The sequence below is a fragment of the Sarcophilus harrisii genome, chromosome 2 (genome assembly GCF_902635505.1).
Source record: "Sarcophilus harrisii chromosome 2, mSarHar1.11, whole genome shotgun sequence".
NCBI classification, from domain to species: Eukaryota; Metazoa; Chordata; class Mammalia; order Dasyuromorphia; family Dasyuridae; genus Sarcophilus; species Sarcophilus harrisii.
This window is the reverse complement of record NC_045427.1, coordinates 269050528-269062421: the sequence shown is the minus strand read 5'-3', so window position 1 is coordinate 269062421 and position 11894 is coordinate 269050528. Positions and strand designations below refer to the sequence as shown.

Sequence of the window (11894 nt, the reverse complement as noted above, 5' to 3'; positions counted from 1 at the left end):
TCTCTCTCTCTCTCTCTCTCTCTCTCTCTCTCTCTCTCTTCTCTCTCACTCTCTCTCTCTCCTACATATATATATATATATATTTCTTATTTCAGTGTTTGCATGGTCTGTGTAATTGTTTTACTTAAATAATCACAGATCATCAGGTAACACATGTTGTGGTTCAAAATTTTTGGTTCAGAAGAAACACTAAAGTTTTTTTTATCATTTAGAAACCACATAATTAACTTTTCTTGAGTTGTTTTAGGTGTTTTAGGTGAGTTCATTTCATTACTTGAATTGTATTATTATATCAGAGTAATGAATTTTTTGAGAGGAACAAAAAACCATTTATAGATTTCAGTCTCCCTTCCTTCCTTCCTTCCTTCCTTCCTTCCTTCCTTCCTTCCTTCCCTTCCTTCCTTCCTCCCCTCCCTCCCTCCCTCCCTCCCTCCCTTCCTTCCTTCCTTCCTTCTTCCTTCCTTCCTTCCTCCCTCCTCCCTTCCTTCCTTCCTCCTTTCCTTCATTCCTCCCTCCCTTCCTTCCTTCCTCCTTCCTTTTTTCCTTCCTTCCTCCCCTCCCTTCCTTTCTTCCTCCCTCCCTCCCTCCTCCTCCCTTCCTTCCTTTTTTCCTTCCTTCCTTCCTTCCTTCCTTCCCCTTCCTTCCTTCCTTCCTCCCTTTCCTTCCTTCCCTTCCTTCCTCCTTCCTTCCTTCCCTCCTTCCTTCCTTCCTTCCTTCCTTTCTTCCTCCCTCCCTCCCTCCCTCCCTTCCTTTCTTCCTCCTCCTCCCTCCTCCCTTCCTTCCTTCCTTCCTTCTTCCTTCCTTCCTTCCTTCCTTCCTTCCTCCCTCCCTCCCTCCCTCCCTCCCTCCTTCTTCCTTCCTTCCTTCCTTCCTTCCTTCCTTCCCTTCCTTCCTTCCTTCCTTCCTTCCTTCCTTCCTTCCTTCCTTCCTTCCTTCCTTCCTTCCTTCTTCCTTCCTTCCTTCCTTCCTTCCTTCCTTCCTTCCTTCCTTCCCTTCCTTCCTTCCTTCCGTCCTTCCTTCCTTCCTTCCTTCCTTCCTTCCTTCCTCCCTCCCTCCCTCCCTCCCTTCTGTCCTTTTTAAACCTGGTGTTGTGTTTAGTATTGAGTATATTTGCTGGGACAGCTCCAGTAATCTCTCCAGCAGAAGCATATTTGTGTGCCATTTTGGGAATTTCTCTGAGATAGGAATCTTGAAGATAGAATTAATTTCTAGGGGAAACTTCATAGCCTGTGCATGAGTGCTTTCTTTATCACCTGTCTCCATTTGGCATTCGAAGAAGGTAAATCAAAGTGCGCGATTTGTTATTCTGCTCCACTTGAGAGCTGAACTAAATAACACTTGGTCTGAAATTCTGATTGAAGTTGTAGGAGGATATACTGTATTTAATTTAATGCCCTTTAATAGCATCTTCTTGTTCAGCTCTGATGCTGTCATTTTAAAGGTTGGATCAGAGTAGGCTTACCCTGTGGGGAGTGGGAGGAGTAATAAAGGGGAAAAGGAAAGGGTGATGTTAAGGAAAGGAAGGAAGCAAGGAGTTGTAAACTAAATTCTTAAACCATAATAACTACAAACTTGGCCTGCTGTAGCCAAACAGTTGTGTGCCCTAAGGGCTCTCTTTGTGATCAGGGTTTAAAAGGTTCCTAACACTTTAAGCATAAACATTGCATGTGTCAGTTGATTTGACTTTTTGTATCAAGAAATAAGAAGTCAGATGATTTTTTAAAGGATCAATTTGCTCTTTGTAGTTATTTGCTCCAGTGATGTAGTCTTCTCTCAAAATTTATGCCCATCCTTTTCTTGAAACTTTAATAATATTTTCAGGACAACTGTTGCATACAAGTGTGTTTTTAAAAGACTATAAAAGCTTATTTTCGGTTGTGTTTTGTTCTACAGATGAAAAATGACCTTAAATTACTGATTTTATAATAGTTGATGCTTTAGTGAACATTTATTACTGTTCAGATAAGCTAACAATCAAAAACCTGTAGAAGAAAAAAAGTGGCTTTAAATCACTTTTCTTTATTTATGACTGGAATGTATTAATGCAGTAGTACAAAAGAATTTTTCCTAAATATTCATAATGTTCCAAAATTTGAATTAAAATGTTTTCCCTTGACATTGTTTTTGGTTAAGTCCAACTGTAGCTTAATTGTTTTTCTTGAGCATCTTGAAAGAGCGATTTAAGAAGTTATTAAGTTTAAGTTTAAACTTGGATGGCTTTCTTTTAAACTTACATAGGCTGCAGATTATATAGCCCTAGCCTAGATTTTTTAAAATTTATTTTTTCATTCATTTTCATATATTACCAAGAAAATTAGAGAAACAGAAATGTCATACAGGTAATACCTTTATGCTTCTTTGCATAGCATATCACAGTATCACAGCACTAATGGTTTAAACAAAAAAAACCCCTCATTTTTTGGGGGGAGTTATTTCTACAGCATAAGCTTAAACACAGCAATGATAAATGATGATATGCATTGTCTAACACTTGCTTTTATATAAATAGCTCCACAAGATTGCTTAAATGATAATCGAAAATATGAAATAGGGTGGCCTTCATATCACAAGGCCAAGGGTCTACAAATGGAAAAAACTGAAATAATGAAATATTTCCAAGGCAACAGACTGTCAACAAGAACTATAATGCATGAGCATATCATGGAGCTACCAGAGAGGATATTAGATCTTATGGCTTTAGAGCTAGGAGTTATAATGACCTTTATTAAATAGCACCCTCCCACATTACAACATCCTTTCTGATTTCTGATTTATGGATTTCTAGTCATAGAACTATACAAAATTTGAAATGTGTCAGCTGCTGGTTGTGATTTGTTATTAAAAACAACTCTAGAAATGACATTAATTGGGATTCATATTTGATTAGGGTTTGTTAAATATAAAATGTATATATTGGGACTTTTTCATTGCCTAATGGGATCCAAAGTAAATTTTTGCCCTCTGTGGCTTTTTCACCACATTATTTAACATATAATTTTTTGTTTCTCACTAAGTTATGTGAAGTTAATATCTCTATCAGGAACAAATACTGTGAGAAATATGTTGCACAGTAAATATGTTCCAAGAAATGGAACAATTTGGTATTTTAGGGGTATTAATTTTGAGTTTCTCCTCCAATGTGCTACATTAATTTTAACACAGTGTCAGAATGGTACTGCCCAGTAGTGGAGCTATTTTTAAAAGAATGTCAGAATTTCCATTAACCCCTTGACTCTTTCTCTCTACCTCAGTTTTTAGACTTTGATCCACTGGAGATTTCAAATCACATTGGTTTGAAACTGGACAGTAGGAATGCCAGTCTTATGGAAATTTTGTTTCGCTGTCAGGTACATTATATTCTTTTTTTTTTTTAATTCCAAACTCAATTTTTAAATATCGCTTTTTTAAATGAAAAATTATTGCCCCCCCCTCCCCAAATTTTATAGATATTTACCTTTTGAGGTAGAAGGAAAAATTGTCCACTTTTTTTTTTAAATCACTCAGCAATGGAATGTACTTTATAATACCATTAATTATTCAACTCTTAGTTTTCCTCTTATTTTTCTAAAACTCTTCTGAGTCTCTTCCCTTTGCAGAGTTCTGTTGAATTAACCTATAAGAACACAGCAAATAGACCTTTACTCTTTGTTGGCACAGTCTTAAAAACTCTTTGAAAAGTGGAACATGTAGTGCGCTCATTGGTTGTGAGCCAATGGAACAAGAACTAACCACTTTGACTGATTGTATTGATGCTATATTGACTAAATTGACAGATCATATGTTTAGGTGTTGTGCAGACATATCTTTAATTGCTTCAGGTATAATCTGGCTGAAATTTAATAGAAAAATTTATTATGTTGGAAAAAGATTAAACAGTTTTGTTATAAGCCCATTTCATTTAAATGTTAAAAAAATTTAACATTTTTGGAATTTCAGATTTATTGTTTTAAATGTTAAGCATGTTTGATAAAAAACATGCTAATGTTTGTTTTCCATTTAATGCCAATTTTGTATTTTCATCATAATGGTGATCTTTTTTCTTCATTGGACAGCACAATGAACCAACTGTAACTGAATGTTATTTTTTACTGCACCAAGCCCCATTAGTGTGAATAGGATGTTTGGACTATTAAATTTGATAGAACTGTAGATAGTGAGAATAATTTGTAGTAATATTAGCAAGATTACAGTACATAAACATGATATGGCTTGGATAAGAGTAAAGTGATTGCTTGTATATTCAGTACCTACAATAATACCTATAGACAAAACCACTTATTTTAGAGTTTTGTATGGCTAGATTTTCATTGTAGGAAAAGTTCTATTAATTAAATGGGATACTTGTGGCCTTGATTTTTAAACTTGGAAGAGCAAGAAAAGTATTCATTATTTCACACTATCTATGACATATGTATCTAGTATTCATTCATTCATTCACCAGAATTTATTGGGCATAGTATTATGATAGGTCCTAGTGTATGCTCAGCATTTCTTTCATCTCTTGAAAATAGCTATCTTTAATGCAAAGTTGTATTAACATTGAAAATATAAACAATTACAGAGAGTAAGTAGATATCTTGCTCTTTTTTTTGACTGTATAATAAAATAATTATAGTACAAGACTGGCAGTCAGGATTATTACATTCTGAGATTTTTTTTTTAATGCCATTAGTCAATGTGATCCAGGAGTAGGTCAGTTAACCAGGAGTAATACTTGTTAACCAAACTGGTTTGAGGTGTTTTGGCAGAATTAAGAAGAAAGGGTTATATATAAATATAAGCAAAGTAATAGTGAATTGAAAAGATTTTGTGATAGCATCACCTTATAAAAATAAGTAGTATATTCAGATATAGAAAGTAATCCAAGTGCAGCATCCGTAGTCTAATATTAGCTCCCTTAAGCCAGAGATTTTTGAATGAAAGATACAGAGCCCTCTGAGACAAAGGTTCCTCACACTATAACTAATGGTCTAGCTCTGTTATACATTGCCCAGGGAGGACATTTAGGATATCAGGTAATCTCTTTTGATGCATGAAAGTAATAGTTTACAAAATAATACTGTGAATCAATGTTGAGCCAGAGATAAGAGGCTAGTGGGATTTTTTTTCTTTGTTTTGGTGGCACTGCTCTATGATTTACTATTAATTTTCGTGCTTTGGTAGTTTTGAGTCAAATGCCTGAGGCACATGTTCTGACCAGCATTTATGCAAGTTATTTCTATATAGCTGCATTTACACACTGAGTGGGAGAACCAACAAATAATTCGATTTAGCAGATCCATTAGACAAGCCCATTTCCATGACTAGGTCAATATGACCTAGACTTCTGTGTATACTGCTGATGCCATAAGTAGGGTTTGAAAGTTAAGGTTTCAATAGTTTGCTCCTGGCAAACAGAATTATATAGAGAAATTAAGATGAAGTAAACAAACATGTATTTCTGGATGTTATTTTAAATATAATATTTTGGAATATCAATTGTCAGAGTAGGCACTATTGGTAAACTATATTTATCATTACATTAAAAACTAAAAATAAACCAATTAAAATTATAAACAATAACTTCCTTAATTTCTTTTCCTTTCACCCCAAGACCCTTGAGAGAATATGGGTGCTGAAAATTTTGTCTGACTTCTTGCTCATGTGTCAACTTTTTGACCAACTTGGGTTGGTAAGAGCTTTCAAAGTTGTGATTTAGCAAAACTATATTTGGGAAACTTGGTAATACAAAAGTTCTGTATCTCTGTTCATTAAAGAATGAAGACTAAACTAGCTCTGTTTCAGGCATGCTTCATTTACATTTGTATTTTTCAGATACAGTATTGTCAATCAAATTTTTATTTCTTTTACAAAGTAAAAATTTTTTAAAGTTGTTTTTTAAGAACACAAAGGATAGATAAACATCTAGCTTAGCAGGTGAAATTTCTAAGTTTTTGTTGATATACCATAATGAAATAATTATATTTAAACCAAGAAATCCAACTTTCATAAATGGACTATTAGGAGATCCTGGACTTTTTATGTTGATAAAGTTCTTTATTACCTGTGTCATGGAGGATCAAGGGAAGGGAGAGAGCAATCCTTTATGAGTCAGTAAGAAGCATGAGCAAAAGAGGGATGGCAAAATTTAAAAGTTTTTAAATCATCTTAAAATAAACAGCATCTGATTATAGTAATTAATTATCATCAGTCTTTTCATGTAGGATGAAAATGATCTGACTTTGGGACCTAGGTTAAATACAACTGAAACTCAGGAAAAACATTTCTTATTTTTTAAAAAGTAGTATGCCACAACATTGCTGGATCCTTATTCCTAAGTGTAGATTATTATTATTTTTGGATGATGGGAGATTTTCCTCATAAAGGGCATGGCATATATTCAAGTTTTTACTAATAAGAAAAATTTTACTTATACTTTTTATAAAAAACCAGCAATGACACATAAAGAGATTTCTTTGTAAAATAGTAAATTCAAGAGCAATGTATCAAAAACCTCTATGAATCTAATTTCCTAAAGTAATAATTAAAATTTTTCTAATCCCTATCTAGAAATTATGATTTGTTCATTAGAAATGCACAGAATTTATTTGATGAGGTTAGATAGCAAGAATGAATATTTTACACTACATTTCTACTTGGTCTTCAAGACATGAAGGACTCAACAAATAATATGACCCATAATTAATATGTATTGCACTGATTAAAGGAGCATTTTGTCCATAAAATTGTTTTTCTGTGACTATCTTAAGGTAGAACACACATCTTGTTTCTATGTGACTTTTGCATGTGATGCCTGTAATTTAGACACATGCCTATACACCATACATACAGCATTGTTGGTATTTACTTAAAATGGGAAGGGATGTTACAACAATAACTTCAGCATGCTGTAAATGTCTTATTTTAGATAAAGTTAAATTTAAATATGTGCAGTGGAATGGTGTCTTTTTGTTTTACTAATGCTGTTAGGAAAAAGTAGGCTCATCATTTTTTTTTTTTTGCACATTTTTATTGTTCTGTGTAAATGTAATTTGTTAATCCTGTGAAATTTGTCATAGATAAATTTGCTTGGATTATCTTGTCACCACCGTATCTGCATTCTTTTGTTCATTGCTTATTCATAATTTAACAGTCTGGCAGCGAGCCTTTTTGGGATGCTCACAAAAGATATATGACCTCTACCAGCTGCTACTATAACCTGCAGAATGCACAGCAAGACATTAGAAACGTGAGGATTCCTCTACTGATGAAAGTGCTCTTCATTTAAACAGTCTGTTCATAAGAATCTCAGGAATCTCTGCGAGTAGCACTTTTGATTTTTCCCCCTGCCTTGCAAAATTAGTTCTAACAGTTCATTTGGTGTGAATTTTTCAGATGGGCCAAAGGAACTTAAATTCCTTTTTATATGACATTTTCCTTTGGTAGTTGCATACTTCAAAATACATTGCTATTTGGGGTTGAAAGTTGGCAAGGGGTGATTTTATGGCAAGGATAAGAAAGATAAGTGAGATTGTCAGGTAAACAATAACAGCTCCTAATTTACAGGAAATTTCACTGATTTAACCCTGTTCTAGCCCAAGCCCTTTATAGTTTGTACCATGCAAATACTTAGTAGTATATAGTACAGAGAAGACATTAAATAGAATGTTACTTGAAGTGTAACAACATTTTAGATTTTCATTATTCTCCTGACTTAGTTTAGCATATAAATTTATTCCCATTTTACTTTACTTTTTTTTCTTCTTTAGATCTGCAGATCAGCCTTTGAGTAATGGCTAGTTTTTTGCCTCTCTTTCATGCAGGCATATGATTATAGTTCAAAATAATTCATTGCTAATCCATGCAGTATTGGTTCATCTCCATCACTGTTTTGTGATTAGAGCCTGAGGCAGCTGCATAGTTTCTGCCCTGATTTTCTTTTACTGCAACCCTTGTTTTAATATAGCTCAATAGCCACCATACTCTCCTACCCATCCTTTTCCATTCCTCATCTGTATCGATTGCAGGAGATTAATATTTATTTGAAGCTATTTTTCAAGGGTTTGTGAAAAATATATTCATTTCCTACAGTGAATCTTCAGATAGAGGAGAGAAGTAAGTCTCAGGTATGTAACCCATCTGATGAAGTTAACTGTTGCATTTACATTCTTGGTCCCTTGCTGTGACCAATTTGTTTTCTTTCCACATAAAGTAAGAAGTTAAGATACTTTAAAAAACATGCACATAGTTTTCTTTTAAAAATACCTTAAAAACCAGGGCATAGCAATAATAATAGTTGGAGTTCAATGCCATTTGTTTTAAGTAGTTCTAGAGTGACAGAAACTCCTTTATGTTTTCACATATCATCTAAATAGGTACTATGCCTAGTATAATCCTCATAACACATATTGATCGACCTGCATTGGATGCTTCCTGATCATGCCCCTTCTCTGTTATTTTGCTTAACATCAAATATTGCCAATTTTACCAGAAGGTCATCTAAAAGATTTTTTAAAGACTTTGTTTCAGTTCTCAGTAGTCCTGTGTTCCTTTTAATAATTACTTTCATCTCATTGTAGCTGTGTGTTTGAAAGTGTAGGTCAATGAGGATGATTGCATTCAGAATTTCATGATCTGTGTAGTGGAACAAATTGAAAGCAAAGCCTGTATCAATCACTGTGAAGGGAGGGTTAATTGTTACTGCTTCTCAAGCCTCTGGACAGATAAACCAGTAATGAAATACTTATTGCTCTGATATGTGAATGCTAAAAGACGAAACAATGGAAACAGAAGCAGCCTTCAAAGATAACACGCACAAAAAAGGGGAGGGGGAAAAAAGAATAAATTCTTCTAAAGTAAGATACTACATATAATCTACATCAACTCTTTCCAAAGTTATATTGTTTTTAGCTACAATTCTCTTTTAGTGGCATTTTAGGGGAGATGTTGATAGCAGATTCCTATAAAAATAAGAATGTCAATGTAGAACTCCTCTTAGGTGAAAAATTTAGTGTGTTTTATACTAATTTTGGATTTCAATGAAGAGTAACATTTTATTTGTCACTGAATAGTAGTTTTTGTTTGCTATTGCTGATACCTTAAAAATGATTTTTTAAAATCCAGGAATGTATTAAAACCTTTGTGTTTTGTTCTTTTTGAAGGATTTGAAAATTTGGGGGCCATTATAGACAAAAGTTAAAAAAAATAGAAATAATAAGAAAAGATTTAGTGTAGCAAACAAATTATGAGATTATAGTAAATACATTTAACCATTTCTTCAATAGAAACTTAACATTTACACATCTGTTAGTTACTTATATGTTAAAATATATGCAAAAATATTTAGCCAAATTGAAGTCTTAGGCCCATGACAATCATCTCAACACAGTGGGTAGTTCTGAAAATTAATGAGAATGATAATACTGTAAAGACTGTTCCAGAGTTTGCCCAAATTCATTATCTAAGACTCTTGTTAAGAACATCTCAAAGAATTTTAACCAGGAAAATATATTAATGGTTTGAAAGCATTTTCAAAACCCTGATTTATAAAAGTATAATGGAATTATATATGCAAGAGTTAGAGTTCTCAACACAAATAGCACAGGACATTATGAAGGCATATTTTCCTAAAACCTTGCATTGTGGGTTCATCCATAGTTTTGAACTAATTTATTATTTCTTTTTGTATGTGTGGGAGGAAAACTGAATATAATTAATTTTTAAAAAATAACATTGAGTACTTATTAAAAGAGAGAGAAGTCTATACCTGCATACAAGGTTAAGTAAAAATAATCTTTTAAGTAATCATTTAAAGTTTGATGTAAATATCTGCTGGACAATCATCGGAAAAGAGCTGTCCCACATCTTGAGATTTTTCTCAGAATGTTAAGAATTTCCTGTGGCCTGTTTCCTGACAGGAGTGGTGCAGCTGTGCATCATATGAAATAAAAGAACTGAATACTTACTATCCTTGTTATATAGAGGTCCTAAACTTCAGGAAACATGAGTGTTGATTCAGGGAATTAAAAAAAATAACTGTAATATTATATTGAACCCATGTAGTTTTCAACATTTATGAATCAGAATATTCAAAATGACTTTTCAGTATGCAATTGAGTCTTAATTTTGAAATAATTTGATAACAAATGTTGGTCATAGATCATTGTCATAGTTGGGTTGACACATATATACAATTTGTTGTGCCATATATTATGGAATACTTAGGCTGTCAATAACCATGCATAGAAGTAGGAGTAGTTTTCATTTTTCTTTTCATTTGATACTTTAATAGGTACAATATTTTATCTGTGTGGATATTCCCTTATATGATAGAGATCATGACCCATCTATGTCTTTTCAGCTGATCTATATCTTTCAGTAAATCCTCTGTAGTGGGGGGTCACCCAGACTTCGGGGTGGGGGGTCTCCCTATCTAATTCTTTAGTCGTTGACGGAATAGCTGGAGCAGAGGACCTGTCTCTCATTTTGACTGCATGATTAACTCAACTTTTTGCATTCGTATATTTTTCCATTCATCCAGTCTGACAATGTCCTTTATGCCAACTCTTCTATATCATTTTTGGTAGGTAACATGTTACCCTTGTAATCAGGTTGGTATAGACAGCCCATGTTTCTTTCCATTGCCCTCTGGGTGAGCTTTAACTTTAATTTTCAGTTGCTGAAAAGTTAAAGTTCTCTTCATTGCCCAATAACAAATAGTGTTTCAATTTATATAATAGCATTGAGTGGATTTTCTTTAGTTTTCTCTTTTTAAAAGGATCAGTTATTATGAATTTTGTAAAGGATTATAGTATTTACTTACTGATTAAGAAATAGGAAAAAATTTATTGCTTGTAGAAATCATGAAGCTTTTTACATCTTCTAGGACTTTTCAGTTAGGTTCAGTTTGACTGTTCTAGACATTGCACTTTATAGTTATAAGAAGGTATATAATTTAAGAAATCTCTTCCCAAGTCAGGAAGTTACATAGTCTGTAAAATGATGATATTTTCATTTTGTGGAGCCCCTCTATGGCTGTTTGTATATCTGTCATCGCTATAATAGGCACATATTAGAAGATAAGTTTTTCGAGGGGCATGTTTTACTTTTTTTTTTAATCCTCAGCACCTAACCTAGCACTTAGTAGTTCTTAATAAATTCTTGTTAATTGGTTGATTAATTAATTCATTCTGTGATTTAGACTTTGTGACCCAGGGATTCTATTAATATGTTGTTTTTTCTTTCTTTAACCAAGTGATTTTAACATATTTACAAATATTCATTATGAAGATATATAAAGTAGATTAAGATTTCTTAAGTTAATTATGATAAATATCATATTGGTTTTATTCAATAAAGAAAGATAGAATAGTTATTTTTCTTTTATGAAAACCTCATTGAAATGAAACTTCTTGTTTCAGGAATGTCCTGTGGGATCTTAAAATGAAAGCAATAGTGTGTACTAAGTTATAGCTTAAAGTAACATACTATACAAGTGACTCAACATAACACTAAATAAAAACTACTCACAATATTATAGTTAAATAAATTTTCTGGTTGATTTCAATTGAGGCAGTAGTGAAATTCTGGAAGTGTCTTGCAACCAGGACCAATGCCACAAACTAGAAAGTTAACAAAGTCAAATTTGATGGATAGACAAGAGCTTAGGGGATTAATCTGAAAATTTCATATGTTCCTATTGCATTTGCATTGGAGGAAATCTCCATGGTGAGATGTCATCCAAATGATAGAAGTTTTTTTTTTCTTTTTTTCCTTTTATACTTTTTCAACAGGACTTAAAAAAATTCTTTCCTCTTACCCAATGTAAAGGGTTAGAGACTATATAAGTTCTTCATTTTTATTTTATTATTTCAATAGAATTTTAAAATGTTTTTCTTTCCTCTTACCATTGTAAA

At 33.0% G+C, this 11894-nt stretch overlaps 1 protein-coding gene across 5 annotated transcripts in view; it reads left to right on the top strand.

Annotated features, from left to right (window-relative positions):
• The window catches only part of NPAS3 (neuronal PAS domain protein 3), a 1088682-nt gene that overhangs the window by 6977 nt on the left and 1069811 nt on the right, over positions 1-11894 (top strand). Inside the window, exon 1 of one of the 5 annotated variants that reach the window (XM_031949276.1) lies at positions 1031-3347. The exons of the other annotated variants lie outside the window; for them this stretch is intronic. Within the exon in view, the coding sequence (XP_031805136.1) occupies positions 3313-3347 (35 nt within the window). The 5' untranslated portion in view covers positions 1031-3312. Of the gene's footprint in view, positions 1-1030; positions 3348-11894 lie in introns of those variants that run through there. 5 annotated transcript variants of the gene reach the window in all.